The following is a 17,070-nucleotide window of genomic DNA, read 5'->3' as shown; positions in this document are numbered from 1 at the left end:
GCAGAATTATGTTGGTGCACTAACTGAGAGAATTGCTGTCAATTGTTGCTCTGCCTCAGAATAACTGTGCAAATTAATACATTATGGTTATGATAGACAATTTCACCAAATATTTGTTAGCATATGCTGTTCCTAACAGGAAAGCAGAAACTATAAAAGAGAAACTTTTCAAGAATTTTTTTTTCAAACTTGGTTTGCTTATGATATTTCATTTTGATCAGGGACAGAAATTTGAATCAGCCATGTTTGTGTAAATGTATCAGATCGTTGGAATTGAAAAGACCAGGACAAGAGCCTTCATCCATCTTCTAACTGCATGAAAAGATATTCATTTAACCGTTTATGTGGATGAATATCAGGCACAATAATATTCCATTGTTATTTATGAGTAATAGAACAGTAGCACATGAATCTATAACACCCCGTTGTAATTGATGTTTGGGAGAGATCTTAAAGTGCAGTTGGACCTCATGAACTCATATTTGAATGTTAGTCACTCAAGAGTCTTGCATGAAAGGTGCATAGGAACTAGAAACACCATTGAACTTGTAAGTGACTTTACCTTGGATGGATTCAAATCAGCCAGCAAAACATTGATATGATGCTAATACCAGTAAGACTGGAGTCCATTGACATTATATGTTATGGATATACAGTTCTCACCACAAAAGAAGATGAACATCAAAGTAAAGCAGATGTTGACCAAGACCATGTGTTATAATGAAAAGAATGAGTAATGTGGTTTATACAGGGTGGCCCATAAGTCTTTACCCATCCATATGTTATTATGTTATATTCAGTAATACTAATGATGAGTTGAAGGCAGCTGTTACCACGTCATTTGGAACAATAACCCCTGCTATGTTGAAGAAAATGTCTCACAGAACATGGCGTCGCATAATATTATGCAGCGAGAATGAGGGACAGCACACAGATACACTGGATACATAAGATATATGGATGGGTAGGGACTTACGGGCCACCCTGTAGAGTTAAAATGAACAGGCGATCCAGGATGAAGGTCATTCAACATGATCATCTTTGTAAGTATATTGGTGAGAGAATTTGTCAATGGATTTTTATTGAAACTACATACAGAGGATCAGTAAAGACAGAGTCACCAGCAGATTTGCTGAACCATTGCATAGAGAGAACTTCCCAAGTTACAAGACAAGTGACAAAAAGAGACAAGATATTATCACATGTCATAATTCTTGGAAAAGAAAAACACCAAATAAACTTGGTGAATGAACAATTTAATTTAGTATTCAATGTACTTCAGATTTTGGAAAGGGATTGTGTTGCAGATACGTTTTCAATATTTTATCAAAACTTTAGCTTTAAGGTACATGATTCTAAGATCAGAAATATTTATAAAAGTATTTCTAGAATCTAGAAATTTGTCATATTGACTGGAGTGATAGTTTTGTATAAATAGAGTAGCTAATGATTGAGTACTTGATGTCAGAGGCCCAGCATGGCTAGGTAGTTAAGGCACTCAACTGGTAATGTGAAGGTCACAGTTTCTAATCCCCATCACAATAAATATGCTCACACTTTCAACCATGGGGACATTATAATGTGATGATCAATTCCACTATCTCTTGGTAAAAGAGTAGCCCAAGAGTTGGCAGGGTGTGGTTGATGACTAGCTGCCTTCTTTCTAGTCTTACACTGCAAAATTAGGAATGGCTAGCACAGGTAGCCCTCATGTTTGTGCGAAATTCAAAACAAACCAAACTATTCATTAAGGAATGGTACTTTTATAAGCTAATTAGTTAGTTAATTTTGTTATTGATAAAAAAAAACTTCTGATAAATGATATTAGTGAATAATATGCAGTAATTTCTACTGAAAGGTTTTTCTTTGAAGTTAGGTCTTTTGGTACAAGTGAAAGTTACTGCAGCAGACGTTAAGAAGAAGTCAGTTAATTTGTTATTGTTATGTTGGCTGGATCTCTCATAATTTTTCCCAATAATCCAAAAGAACACTCCCAATATTTGAGGCAATGATCAAATACATTACAGAAAAATGTAGCTTTTAGAGCTAGAAAGTTAAAAATATGCAGTGGTGACAGTTATTTGATTCACCTTGCTTTTATAGGTTTATATATATATATAATTCACATAATTCTTACTTCAACTCTTTTGAATAGGATTTTTGGTTGTTTTTACAGAAACATTAAAAATAAGGCAAGGAACATTATTGTTTCTTTGTAAAGAACTTTGATTAGGCCTCATTGAGAGATTATCTTCAGTCTTGAACTCTCTACTTTAAGAAGGACAACAAGTTATTAGAAAGGCCTCAAATTATGGGTACTAGGATGATTCTTGGAATGGAGGTCATGTGATACGAGGAAAAGTTAAGGCCCATAAAGCTCTTGAGCAAGAATTATCAGAGGTGATAGGATTGGTGCTTTTTTTTTAGGGACAGAAGACATAGATTTAAGACTTAGCATTTTTATGTTTAAAACAGAGTGGTCTTTTTTGAAAGAGCTTTCATTCAGAGTGCTAGACACCAGATTAAGATAGTTCAAAAGAAATCCTGAATATAGGCAAGTGGGTCTTTGATGAAATATGAGAAAGCCACATTTGACCAAGAGGTCACTGGCTGTCCGTCATGTTGTATTATGATTTTATTAAAAGTACTTCTGTTTCAATTATGACTTTTATGTGAGTATGTATTTCCAAGAAACAGGTTATATATTTTATAAAATCTATATTTTGTAGCCATTAATCACATTTTTTTAAAAATGGAGTGGAGGATTATGTTTTACAGGTTTACGGGTTGTTTACAGTAGTGGGGCATGCATTTATTTTATATTTCTTGTCATAGTTTTTTATTGTTTACAGTAGTGGAGCATGTATTTATTTTATATTTCTTATCATGGTTTTTTTATTGTTTACAGTAAACTTGACAGGTTCAGACAGGGTGGACATTTCCAATTTTGAACTGCTCAAAGTATTAGGAAAAGGAGGTAAGTATTGGTGTATTTAGATATTATCACGTTTTTGAATTCCATTTAGAAGTGCAATCCAATTTTGATTTTCCAGTTGAATAATTACATTCTAAAATGATGTTTAACACTGTTCTTTAATTTTGAAGAACTTGAAACCCAAAATCAATTGTATGATCAAGTTAATAGTAAAACTACTTGAATGTTTTTTTTCTTTGAAAATAGGGTCATGATGACTATTTGGTTAACCTTCTGTGTAATTGAATAACGTTATTCATGATTTCCATTTTTCAAAATTATAGGTATTCTACAGATTCTTGAGCCTTGATGGATTTTGTGTGAAAGATAAAATGGTTTAATGTGAGCAGGATGGTTAACAGTTTAAAACCAGTTTGGTGAAGCAATTAAAATTCATTTGTCAGAAGTTTCTATACACAAATTAATTACAATGCTTCTAATATTTTAAAATCAAGTAATTTTATTCATTACAGCATAATAATCCTATAAGTTTATGGCATCTTGAAATGAAACTTTACTCTAATGTACCTATATTAAAACATTATTTGTTGTGTCTGTTTACCTTTCAAAAGAGTCTAAATAGTTGGTCATAACACACTTATAACACAGTGGCAATTATTTAAATGATATTATTAATACCTAAACCAAGGACTATAATAAATTATCAATTTAAATATCACAGTTTTTGTCAGAAAATAATAACATTAATTTGGTGAACGTAATGTTATTTTATAAGATAGTCAAACTTTTTGAATCACTAAATTCAGTAACTCATCAGTTTAGTTACTTATATCTCAATATTAATAGTACTATAATAATTAATTGAAATATTTATATCTCAATATTAATAGTACTATAATAATTTATTGATAAAGTTTAGTAGTTTTACAGCACCTTTGAATGCAGCTAGTCACTTGTTGGAATTTGATAATTGGTTTATCATTAGTTAATTAATTACATTTAATGAACTGATTTGAAAAGTTGGAATAATTAAAAATTAAAATGAAGTCATACTAACTTCAATTATTTAATTATTTTTGTGACATTAACCAATTTAATTGGAAATTATATTAATAGATTATTTTATATGACACTAATCAATGTTCCTAGGTTATTGATTATTTGAGTTAATTGCCCAGAATCACATCACAAACTTTCATTCTCAAAAATTATAGTTTATGTGTTCAGCAATTTTATGAGGACTTGTTAAAGTTAGTAATAAAATCAGTAAAATGCATTATACCTCATGGTATTAGACTAGCTTCAAGTATCTTATCTTTGCAAGTACTTTGTGATATGCTTAAATACCTAGTATGTTTGTGCAGAGTGTAATAACAACTTTAGCTGATTTTGCGTGTAAGATGATCACTTCTTTTAAAACATTGTAGTTACTTTCTGTGTAAGAGTGATGTTTAATAACAAAACCCATAAGGAACAGTTTTTAATGCCACTGATCTTACTTAGAATAAGGTAAACATAAGGTATTCAAGCCATAGAAGTCTGTAAGGCAGTTCAGGTCAAGTGTAAATAGACCAACCTAACAAATATAAAGTAATCCAGCAGGTTTGTGAAGGAGTGCAGACTAAGTGAAAATAGACCAACCTAACAAATATAAAGTGATCCAGCAGGTTTGTGAAGGAGCTCAGACTAAGTGAAAATAGACCAACCTAACAAATATAAAGTGATCCAGCAGGTTTGTGAAGGAGCTCAGACTAAGTGAAAATAGACCAACCTAACAAATATAAAGTGATCCAGCAGGTTTGTGAAGGAGCTCAGACTAAGTGAAAATAGACCAACCTAACAAATATAAAGTAATCCAGCAGGTTTGTGAAGGAGCTCAGACTAAGTGAAAATCGACCAACCTAACAAATATAAAGTGATCCAGCAGGTTTGTGAAGGAGCTCAGACTAAGTGAAAATAGACCAACCTAACAAATATAAAGTGATCCAGCAGGTTTGTGAAGGAGCTCAGACTAAGTGAAAATAGACCAACCTAACAAATATAAAGTAATCCAGCAGGTTTGTAAAGGAGCTCAGACTAAGTGAAAATAGACCAACCTAACAAATATAAAGTGATCCAGCAGGTTTGTGAAGGAGCTCAGACTAAGTGAAAATAGACCATCTCTGCATAATTCCACAGAACAAATGTTAATAAATGAACAAACTCTTTTATTACAAGAAACAAAAACAAAGCACAGTGTGTATACTTATGCAGACAGAATCATAGATGATTCTACTGAACTGTATTTAGCTCCATGGCTTTCTTTTTTCTTAGGATAAATCTCTGTAGGACTAAAGAGGATATCATGGAGTCAGCTTTTTCAACTCTAAAGCTATATGTTACTGAAGTATTTTCTCAGGCAGAGTAGACATTATTTTCTATAGAAAACAAAGCAAATGGAGCAGAGCAATCTCAGGAACTTTTTGGACCACGTGCTTATGCTGAAACTATATGCACGTCAAATAAATGAAACTTAATAAATTTGTATGTATCTAAAACAAGTATAAGATATGATATGCATATATTTAATAACACTATGATATAGCATAGCAGCTGATAACTCTGAGCAAACATCCAAAACAGTTAACTCTTTAATTCATTGCTTTTATAAACAACTCTTTCAGTTTGTCTACATACACTTTGCCAAGTACCTATTTCTCCAGAATCATTTTAGTTACATCATTGTTGAAACTTATGAGTAACTGTCAATAACTGTAATCTCTAGAAACTCTTTTGGAAAAATTAGAATATTTTTGGAAATTACAGTCATTGGTACTTATTTGTTAATTATAATAATGTTAGAAATTAAGTTGTTATTCACAATAGTATACATGTTTTAGAAAATTACAAGGTAACATTTGGAATATTTTGGAGCTAGTGTAAAGCATGTATCTTTTTGGAAAGTAACCTTAGTGTCATTACATGGTTATTCTTTTTGTTTTATGAATAATGTTTTACCTGTTATTTGAAGTGAATAAGTTATTAGCTACATGCTGTCAGTTTAAATAGCAGATTTTCTAATAAAATTAAAAAAAAAAATCCTGATGTGATTTTAAGCTGATAACCGAGAAACTACTATTTTTTTTCATTAGTAAAACAAGGATCAATACAAATTTTGGTCATCGAATTATACATTCAAAATATGAAAGTAAATGAAAGTTACACAAGTATTTTTACTGGAAAAATGGAATATAGAATTTATTCATTCTAGTTGTTTTACGAAATAGATTTATGGCACAGTAAGACAAACATAACTATTAATGGGTAGGAGATTCATGTCTATGTATTGTGTGAAGTGTTTTATAATAAACATCAAGTTTTAAAAATACCATGGATGGGTGAAATTACATTGTATGATAACAAGTGAGTATTAGTGTTGCACTACACATATTTACTAATACCAAAAATTAATAAGTCCTCATTCAGTGAACTTTGCTATCTTATAAACATTTATATGCATTTGGTGATATAGTATTCACTATATTCCTAATTAGTAATAGGATCATACACACTGAACTTTGTTATGATACTTATGATATGGTGCTATGCTGAATTTATAAATCTTAGCAGTGGCCACATATAGCTTGTGGAAATCGATGCTAGAAGGAAAAGAGTTAATTGATTCTTAAAGAGATTTTTGGTTGCCTTCTTGTATCTAAAGCTATTACAGATAATGTATTTAAGAAATGGACAATTAGTGGCTGCAGTATGTCAAACTTGGCACCCAAAAATAATCACTTTTGGTCATGTTCTTGTGTTTCTGTCTTTTTTTAGTCTCCATTTATATTTTGAACTTTTATCTTGATATTTTTTCTTTCAAATTAAATGTGTTTGAGACTTATATCTGAAATTTTGTTTTAGTCACTAGATGATAAAAGTGGACATTTTGAGCATTTATATACAGGTCTTTGCATATCCATGTGTAATTTGGACATTCAATGTAGTTAGTGCATAAAAGTGGGATATTCTCACATTTTTATGTTTATGCTTTGTCTGGCCACAAATTCTTTAAATTCTTTTGGCTCAGACCATGTGGATTTGTTAGCTTAAGAATACATTGTTATTTTTGTACATATATTGATCATCAGCTGTTACTTTTCTGGAACATTTTTCTTTATGATTTAAACACTATACAATAATGTAATAAAGAACCACAATTCTGTTTATGTACTTAGCTTTGTTCCCTTTCTTGTATAAAACAGAAAAGGCATTTTTTGAGATGTGTTTTACATTATGGTTTTATTTTCGTGTCCCACATTTTTTTTTATGACCTCAAGGTATTATTGTGTTGTTCTTCTTTCAGAATGTCTTAATTTTTTTTACCTGTTTTTTTCATTTGTCAATGGAATTAGTTAACAAACTGATTTGGCACATACTTACAAGTGTTTGTTTTGTTTCATTTAGATGACTTATTTCACACCTTTCATATCATTGTGTATCTCTTTATAAAGCTCCCTCTTCTGACAAAATCTTGTTTAACTTTGAAGGATTTCTTATTCCTTCCTTTTTAAACCACTGGCCTCAACTATTTTTCTATCTAGGCTGTAATTTTTGTTATCTTTTTGGTATGCAATCAGATTCGTTTGGGTCTTTTCATGTTTAACTTCTGTCACATGCTGTGTTCAAGGTAGCATTTCATCATTTAATTAATGTGTTCCTTCTCAAAAAATTGTGAAACTATTGAATATGCTTATATCTTTTTCTGCTTTTCTGTTCTTTCTGTTTCTCATCTTATGAACATAATCATCAAGAATATAATGATATTCATCAGTAGATGATAAAATAGCTGAACTTTTGTTGTTTATGCCCTTTGCTCTGTTGTTATTGTTGTAATGACATTTATACATACTTCTTCAGTGACATGCTTGTTTTATTTTCTTCTTTAGTGAATATTTATTTAGTTATTGATACCTGTGTCCAAGTTCACTCGTAATAATAATGTGAGATCATAAACACATTACACTACTTGTATATTTGTGGTAAGTTTTCATTTGGCAGTGACTGACATGTGAACGTTAAGTGCAGTAAATTTGTTTTGATACAGAAACCCAAGTAATATTTTGCTTTTTTTTTTTTTGAGCATGAAAAATATATATTATTTTATCAGAAAAAGATCCATTTTTTAGATATTTTACTATTTCTTATGATTGGACCATTTTTAACATTGGGTTCAATTTATAATAGATTAATAAAGTAAGTAAAACTGTATTATTAGTTTCAATGAAATCCAAGTAATTTCCATGTGACAAGATGTGTAATATATTCATTCAGTTTTTTATTTCACTGTTTTACTACATGATATATAAATAGTACATATTTAAAATTTAATTTTTTACTGCAGCTTATGGAAAGGTTTTCCTAGTCAGAAAAGTAGGAGGTCAAGATCATGGAAAGCTATATGCCATGAAAGTGTTGAAGAAAGCAGCCATAGTACAAAAACAAAAGACACTTGAACATACGAAAACAGAACGTCAGGTTTTAGAGTCCATTCGTCAGTCTCCATTTCTTGTTACATTGCACTATGCTTTCCAGACTGATGCAAAGCTTCACCTGATACTTGGTATATCTGAAATGACATATGTAATATTTAAAACAATATTTTAGGTATTTATACAGTTGAGATTAGACCTGAAGTAATTTTCTAATGTACAAGAATAATGTGTGCATGTATATATAACAGAATTGTAGTTAAACGTTTCTCTATAGCTACTTTGTTATAAAACTAATATTGTATAATAACTATGGTAATTATTTCTTTTACAAGACACCTAAGGAAATCACCAGCCTATCCACAAATATATCTATGTTTCAAGGTGACATGAAATTCCTGTTTGGTTTTTCTAAATGTCACAAAATGTAGTTCAAACTTTTCATGTAATATGGACAACTGGAGTTGAGACAGGATCTTACTGACCTGTATAAAGACATCTTAATGTGTTGTTATCGGTAACAGGGATTGTAAAGTTATGTGTAGTTTAAAATTTATTACTGAATACCTATATGCTACTGGATTTATTTGGTATTCAGAGATTTACTCTAAGAATCCGCATGTAATAATCATCTAAAATATTGTACCTAATAACAAGCTAGCATATGAAAAAGGCTAATTTGTGACAACATGTGTAGTTATCCAGATATTTTTATTTTAGTACTGCCAGTCACTAATATTAGTTTAATATTGTGTTGTATATATTGTTCCAAAGGACTAAGATGTTTTCTCTTCAAAAATAGTTTTTAAGTTAACATAAAATAAATTACAAATATAAAAACAGTATTTTGTATTACATATATTCTACAATACAACAAATACTTAACACAAATGAATAAACTGACACAATATATGTACAAAACATGTTATTTATTTCAAAACATTACTTGATTGCAATATCCAATAAAATCGTTTGGCCTCTGTTTTGTAGAAAAAATACTAAACTTCAGTTGGTTCTAATATATATTACAGTAGTTTATATTTACGTTTAGTAGAAAGAAATTCAGATGTGTTTTCAAAGCAGTTTCTGACAATCATTGCAATAGGGTTTAAACACTTCATTACCTAATAATGTGTATGGTCAACCACTTATGAAAATAATATATATAGTTTATGTAGCACAACATGCTTTGAATCAATATATAGTACATATACTCATAGTTATAACATTTTTAGCAGTTTTTACATGTTTTAAGTCAGTTTTATACATGTATCAATTCCCAGAATTTTATTGTATTGTTTTGTTAAATGTTGTATTTTACAGATAGAAGGAAAACGTGTATTTTTAAGAATAAAACATTAACATTTCTTTAAACTTTTACAAGAAGATTGAGGTAACATTGTCTTTCATTTTAAGTTTAAAGTCATTCAGACAAATGGTTTTCTTAAAATTTTATGAGCTGAGAAAATAAGATTTTATTTTGCAAAAGTGAAGATGTGTTTTAAACTAAAAAGTATGTAATTTGAAGCTCAAGTTTTAGACCTTGTCTGATAGGATGTGGTGTAGATAAAATTGTGTGATTTATAATATCGTTTTTTATTTATTTTAATTTTGATGTTTTACATCATATATTATATGCATCTTTAAATTCAAAATTTATTTAAACTAAACAGTGTATTAATTATCTGTATATGTTTTTTTTTGAGCTTTTGAAGACTAATCTCGTTAAATGAGTATTATTTTTTGTGTCTTTTTTATTTTTATGGATTGTAGATTATGTAAGTGGGGGTGACTTGTTTACGCATTTGTATCAAAGGCAGCATTTTACAGAAGGAGAAGTCAGATTTTACATAGGAGAAATTATTTTGGCTTTAGAACACCTTCATCGAGTAAGTGTATGTGGTAACAGAATTAACATTTCTTATTTAAACAATTTATGTTTTTATTTCATAGTGTTTAATGTTTACTTCAAATAATGTGCAACAGAATTACTGTTTATTATAATAAGCAGTTTATGCTCTCTTTCTTCATAATGTTTTAACATCTTGCTTGTATTCATTGGTGTATAGGGTGGTTCAGAAGTCAGTATGGATATTTGGGGTTGTCTGATGTTGAATAACTAATTATTTTATAATCACCTTGTATTGATTGATGTATAGGGTGGTTCAGAAGTCAGTTTGTTTATTTGGGGTTGTCTGATGTTGAATAACTAATTACTTTATAATCACCTTGTATTCATTGGTGTATAGGGTGGCTCAGAAGTCAGTATGGATATTTGGGGTTGTCTGATGTTGAATAACTAATTACTTTATAATCACCTTGTATTGATTGATGTATGGGGTGGTTCAGAAGTCAGTTTGGATATTTGGGGTTGTCTGATGTTGAATAACTAATTACTTTATAATCACCTTGTATTGATTGAAGTATAGGGTGGTTCAGAAGCCAGTATGGATATTTGGAGTTGTCTGATGTTGGATAACTAATTACTTTATAATCACCTTGTATTCATTGGTGTATAGGGTGGCTCAGAAGTCAGTATGGATGTTTGAAATTGTCTGATGTTGGATAACTGATTACTTTATAATCACCTTGTATTCATTGGTGTATAGGGTGGTTCAGAAGTCAGTATGGATATTTGGAGTTGTCTGATGTTGGATAATCACCTTTATAATCACCTTGTATTGATTGGTGTATAGGGTGGTTCAGAAGTCAGTTTGGATATTTGGGGTTGTCTGATGTTGAATAACTAATTACTTTATAATCACCTTGTATTGATTGATGTATAGGGTGGTTCAGAAGTCAGTTTGGATATTTGTGGTTGTCTGATGTTGAATAACTAATTACTTTATAATCACCTTGTATTGATTGATGTATAGGGTGGTTCAGAAGCCAGTATGGATATTTGGAGTTGTCTGATGTTGAATAACTAATTACTTTATAATCACCTTGTATTGATTGATGTATAGGGTGGTTCAGAAGTCAGTTTGGATATTTGGGATTGTCTGATGTTGAATAACAAATTACTTTATAATCACCTTGTATTGATAGATGTATAGGGTGGTTCAGAAGTCAGTATGGATATTTGGAGTTGTCTGATGTTGAATAACTAATTACTTTATAATCACCTTGTATTGATTGATGTATAGGGTGGTTCAGAAGTCAGTATGGATATTTGGAGTTGTCTGATGTTGAATAACTAATTACTTTATAATCACCTTGTATTGATTGGTGTATAGGGTGGTTCAGAAGTCAGTTTGGATATTTGGGGTTGTCTGATGTTGAATAACTAATTACTTTATAATCACCTTGTATTGATTGATGTATAGGGTGGTTCAGAAGTCAGTTTGGATATTTGGGGTTGTCTGATGTTGAATAACTAATTACTTTATAATCACCTTGTATTGATTGATGTATAGGGTGGTTCAGAAGTCAGTATGGATATTTGGGGTTGTCTGATGTTGAATAACTAATTACTTTATAATCACCTTGTATTGATTGATGTATAGGGTGGTTCAGAAGTCAGTTTGGATATTTGGGATTGTCTGATGTTGAATAACAAATTACTTTATAATCACCTTGTATTGATAGATGTATAGGGTGGTTCAGAAGTCAGTTTGGATATTTGGAGTTGTCTGATGTTGAATAACTAATTACTTTATAATCACCTTGTATTCATTGGTGTATAGGGTGGTTCAGAAGTCAGTATGGATATTTGGAGTTGTCTGATGTTGAATAACTAATTACTTTATAATCACCTTGTATTGATTGATGTATAGGGTGGTTCAGAAGTCAGTTTGAATATTTGGGGTTGTCTGATGTTGAATAACTAATTACTTTATAATCACCTTGTATTGATTGATGTATAGGGTGGTTCAGAAGTCAGTTTGGATATTTGGGGTTGTCTGATGTTGAATAACTAATTACTTTATAATCACCTTGTATTGATTGATGTATAGGGTGGTTCAGAAGTCAGTTTGGATATTTGGGATTGTCTGATGTTGAATAACTAATTACTTTATAATCACCTTGTATTGATTGATGTATAGGGTGGTTCAGAAGTCAGTATGGATATTTGGGGTTGTCTGATGTTGAATAACAAATTACTTTATAATCATCTTGTATTGATTGATGTATAGGGTGGTTCAGAAGTCAGTATGGATATTTGAGGTTGTCTGATGTTGAATAACTAATTACTTTATAATCACCTTGTATTGATTGATGTATAGGGTGGTTCAGAAGTCAGTTTGAATATTTGGGGTTGTCTGATGTTGAATAACTAATTACTTTATAATCACCTTGTATTGATTGATGTATAGGGTGGTTCAGAAGTCAGTTTGGATATTTGGGGTTGTCTGATGTTGAATAACTAATTACTTTATATCACCTTGTATTGATTGATGTATAGGGTGGTTCAGAAGTCAGTTTGGATACTTGGGGTTGTCTGATGTTGAATAACAAATTACTTTATAATCCCCTTGTATTCATTGGTGTATAGGGTGGTTCAGAAGTCAGTATGGATATTTGGAGTTGTCTGATGTTGAATAACTAATTATTTTATGATCACCTTATACATTCATTAGTGTACTGCATGAGCCTTGGAATATACGATTAAGTTTTACTGTGTGTATGGTATTTAGAATGTGTCCCCTTGTGTGTGTGTGCATATGTTTATTGTGTTTCCTATTGTAAATGCTGCAGAATGTGTCATTTTGTGTATATAGTATTCCCTTTGGTATAATGTGTAGTATGTTCATCTAAATATCTGCTAAATTTGTTGTTCTTCAGGGTTTTTATCATGGATTTTTGGAGTTATGATTGATATTTTGTTGCTTCTGATTCTTGGAATATAGATATTAACATATCCAGGTCTGTGAGGCAAGTGTTATAATATGTAACTGTTTTTGCTATTTATACTGCACACACACACATGTATATTCAAGTAATGATTTAAAGTACTATGAATAATCTGAAAAAATGTCACATTTATTCTTATTTCATAATTTTGGACATGAGAAAAAAAACAAATTTATCTATACAAGAATGAACAAAAGTCTGTGGTGTTTTGAAATGACATAAGTATGATATATTCTAAAGCTTACTATATTTTGTATTGATAATTAAAGATAAAAATAGATAAAATAATTTTATCTACCTACAGTGTTCTTAATTTTTCTGATTATGTTTGTGGTTATTTATTAAGAACATTTGTTGTAATTTCAGAATGGAAACTATCCCTTATAATATGGGATATTTATTAAAATTAAAAATCTATTAAAAGAATTAACACAGAAACAAACATGTGAGTGTTATTTATGGGGTGTTGAGTGCAAGAATATAGACTGAATCTCAGTATTTTGTTGTTCTCTAGTAATGCATCTCGCTGAATTCGTCTGAGAAATTCATTTTAGTGATGCATATATTTTACACATAACTATGTAATCTTTATTAATTCATTGAAGCTTGAAAGATGGTGTGATGTCATCTGTTGATTTTATGCAATATACATATAAGAATATTGTTTCAAAATTCTTCACATGTTCTTTATCTGGTTAATTTTATTTAATGGTAATAAATAAATAAATTGGTTTAATGTTTTTAAATGTCAATATGTATTATTTATAGAATAACTAGTGTCAAATGTTTTAGAACAACAGCTAAATATGAGAATTTATCTTTTAACTCTTTCACAACAGGCTTATATACAAAATATATACACAAGTTCATCTATACATTTCCACACATTAAGTATACACACTATAACTTTTGATACAGCATGTATACCTTCACAAAATTTGGCAGACTTTTAGTAAAGGTTACAAGTTTTTTTATATACAAAAAATCAGATTTTTTTAATGAAATATTTTTACTAAAGATTTGTTTGTGAAAATATCAAGTCTGTTTGGTTACTAGTCTGAGTGCAAAGTGATTTCATGTTATGGTTAAAGAAACTATTCTTCATTCCCAAAATCTCAAATATCATTTGTGTAATCTCTAAAACCTCCTAAATACATTTCAAACATTTGTCTTCAGTAAGACTCTATATTTTGTGTTATTTTGTATACCCTGTGTGGGGTTTGCCAGCTGACTGACTTCACAACCATTATAAAAAAATTAGGAAATATAAGTTATGTTTGTTTCGTGCTGGAATTAGTACATATTATAACACGGAACTGCAAATGTTGACCTTTCCAGTCATTCTTAGCTAACATTACATACCTTGCATTGACAAGGTACTCATGTTACCGTATCAAATAATATAAAACTAACCCAGAGCTCTGGTGGACTAGTATTTTGTATTATACTGTAATATTTGAATTATTATACATTATATATGTGTATAGATTATTACCATCTAGAAATAAGTTATGAAACTTAGTTTTTATTAAAATACAGAACAATAAATAAAAAAGTAAAGCAAACAATTATCCATTCTACTTCTAGCTATGACCTTTGAACATGGTTGCTAAGCCTTTTAAAATTTTGAGGATATCAAATAAAAGTTTTTAGGTTTTTTATATGTATACAGTTGAATAACCAAAAATCATAAATAACCATACTGATACCATAGTGTTTTACTAATTTATTAAGCTTAGTAACTAAGCTGTATTTAAGTCTTAAAAAAATATGAAACTTTAAGCGGAGTAAAGACACAACCTACCTCCTTGAAATCTCAGATTGAAAAAACGTGGTAGCCTTTTAATGGAGAAAACCACTAGGGGGACATTCTGAGCTGTAGATTGGTTATTCACGTGTCATATATTGTAGTAAAAATATAATAAAGCTCATTCTAAATATGGAAAGAGTGAAAAATAAAAAGATATTCTAACTTTTCAATATTGGTAATTTGAGTTCCTAATTTGTATGAAACTATAGACTTAGTATTTTGACATCACAAACATAATTTTAACCAGTGCTACATTCAGCATATCATATATCATTGAACATACCACACAACTCAGTAATATCTAATATTTAGGTATGTTCTTTTAATATTTACTTTTAAATTAAGAAATTAACTCATTTATACTATTAAAGTTTAAATTAGAATCTATAATTTGATTTCAGACTTACTGAAATAAATTCATAAAATAGTGGTTTAATAAAATTTTGCATGCAACTCTACAAACGTAATGACATGACCTTTGACCTGTGACAATTCACAAAGAGGTTAAAATAACAGAAACTGATCCATTTTCAACAATATACTAATTTGCTTTTTAACTTCATAATTCTTTATATTTAGTTTGAAATATATTTGAGGGGTATTGATTAAGATAATCTAGCTTTCTAATTATATTGCTGAGTAACATTTCTATTAAATAATTAAGTAATATGTACTTTAGTGTTAATTAATAACAGGAAATTTAATTTTCTGTTTTGTCAATATATTTTTCAGTTATACCAGTAACAGGAAATTTACTTTTGTGTTTTGTTAAATCATTTTTTAAGTAATACTAATAACAAGTAAGATTATTTTTGCTAATATATTTTTTTAATGTTACTGACAACCAGTAAATTAATCTTCTGCTCTGTTAATGTATTTTTTATAACACTGGTAATTGGTATCCCATGGTGACAACAAACCCACTTGAAGTAAAAATGTATCTTAAGACAGCTGCTATGGATATTAAAACTTTTATCAAAATAAAGTAGATATCAATGTTTCCATCTTCTTAGATCATCTACAGGTTAACAAAGAGAGAGTTTGCAACTAACCCTAACCGTTGCCAGGCACGTCTTGGGGACGAGAGTGTAAATGGGTATGAGATTGTAGGTTACGTTACACATAGATGTTAGGCTAGTAAATAGTACAGGTATAAGGGTGTTCCTTTGTATTGGTTTAATTTTGGTTTTGCAGCAACCAAAACACCCTTATATCTATACTAATTAATAACCTAACATCTAACTACAAAGCTATCTACAATCCAATACACGCTTACATTCTAGTCCCTGGCAACGTTTAGTTGCAAACTCTCTCTTTGTTATCTGAAAATGATCTAAGTAGGTCAAAACGTTGTTCTCTATTTTGTTTTAATAAAAGTTGTAGTACCCATACCAGCCGTCTTGAGAGTACATGGTAACTGGTATGTTTTACACGTGAGTTCTTAAAAATGTGCTTAACAGATTACAGTCACACATAACTTTTTCTTAAGTTGATGTGTCCTTCAGAAAAACATTTGTAGGAGATAATTTGCATTTTTGCAAATATTATTGAATAAAAATGACAGTAGATTCTGTTTGTTAAGTCGAAAATTACACAGTGAACTATCAGTGCTTTGCCAGCCACAGGTATTGAAACCCTGTTTTTAGAATTATAAATCCTCAGATTTACCACTAAGTCTCTGAGGAATGTGGTAACAGTTAGACTTCCTTTTATTTGACATTAACTTTGTGAACAGTAGTAAAATGTTAATCATGACATAATTTGTTATTCTTATTTTTTCTAGCTCGGCATTATATATAGAGATATAAAGCTTGAAAACATTCTTCTAGATGCTCAAGGACATGTAGTACTAACTGATTTTGGTCTCAGTAAAGAATTTCTGCCTCATGAAACGGTGAGTTCAGTTTCGTGACGACTATGAAAAAAAGTAAACAAGAAAAGATATTCATTGGATCAGTTTAGTTTGTGATTAGTTGTAGTAGACTTGAAATAAGTATTTATTT

General features: G+C 30.0%; 1 protein-coding gene across 7 annotated transcripts in view; it reads left to right on the top strand.

Moving 5' to 3' along the window:
• The window catches only part of LOC143252088 (ribosomal protein S6 kinase alpha-5-like), a 126,409-nt gene that overhangs the window by 75,286 nt on the left and 34,053 nt on the right, over nucleotides 1-17,070 (top strand). For all 7 annotated transcript variants that reach the window (XR_013028813.1, XM_076503705.1, XM_076503702.1 and 4 more), the window contains 4 exons: nucleotides 2,909-2,977; nucleotides 8,316-8,534; nucleotides 10,177-10,292; nucleotides 16,851-16,961. Coding sequence is in view for 6 of the 7 variants with exons in the window: in XM_076503705.1 (XP_076359820.1) it covers nucleotides 2,909-2,977; nucleotides 8,316-8,534; nucleotides 10,177-10,292; nucleotides 16,851-16,961 (515 nt within the window). In the remaining variant the exon portion in view is untranslated. The remainder of the gene's footprint in view (nucleotides 1-2,908; nucleotides 2,978-8,315; nucleotides 8,535-10,176; nucleotides 10,293-16,850; nucleotides 16,962-17,070) is intronic.

This window comes from Tachypleus tridentatus, chromosome 6 (genome assembly GCF_004210375.1).
Source record: "Tachypleus tridentatus isolate NWPU-2018 chromosome 6, ASM421037v1, whole genome shotgun sequence".
Taxonomy (NCBI): domain Eukaryota; kingdom Metazoa; phylum Arthropoda; class Merostomata; order Xiphosura; family Limulidae; genus Tachypleus; species Tachypleus tridentatus.
This window is presented reverse-complemented; position numbering and strand designations above follow the sequence as displayed.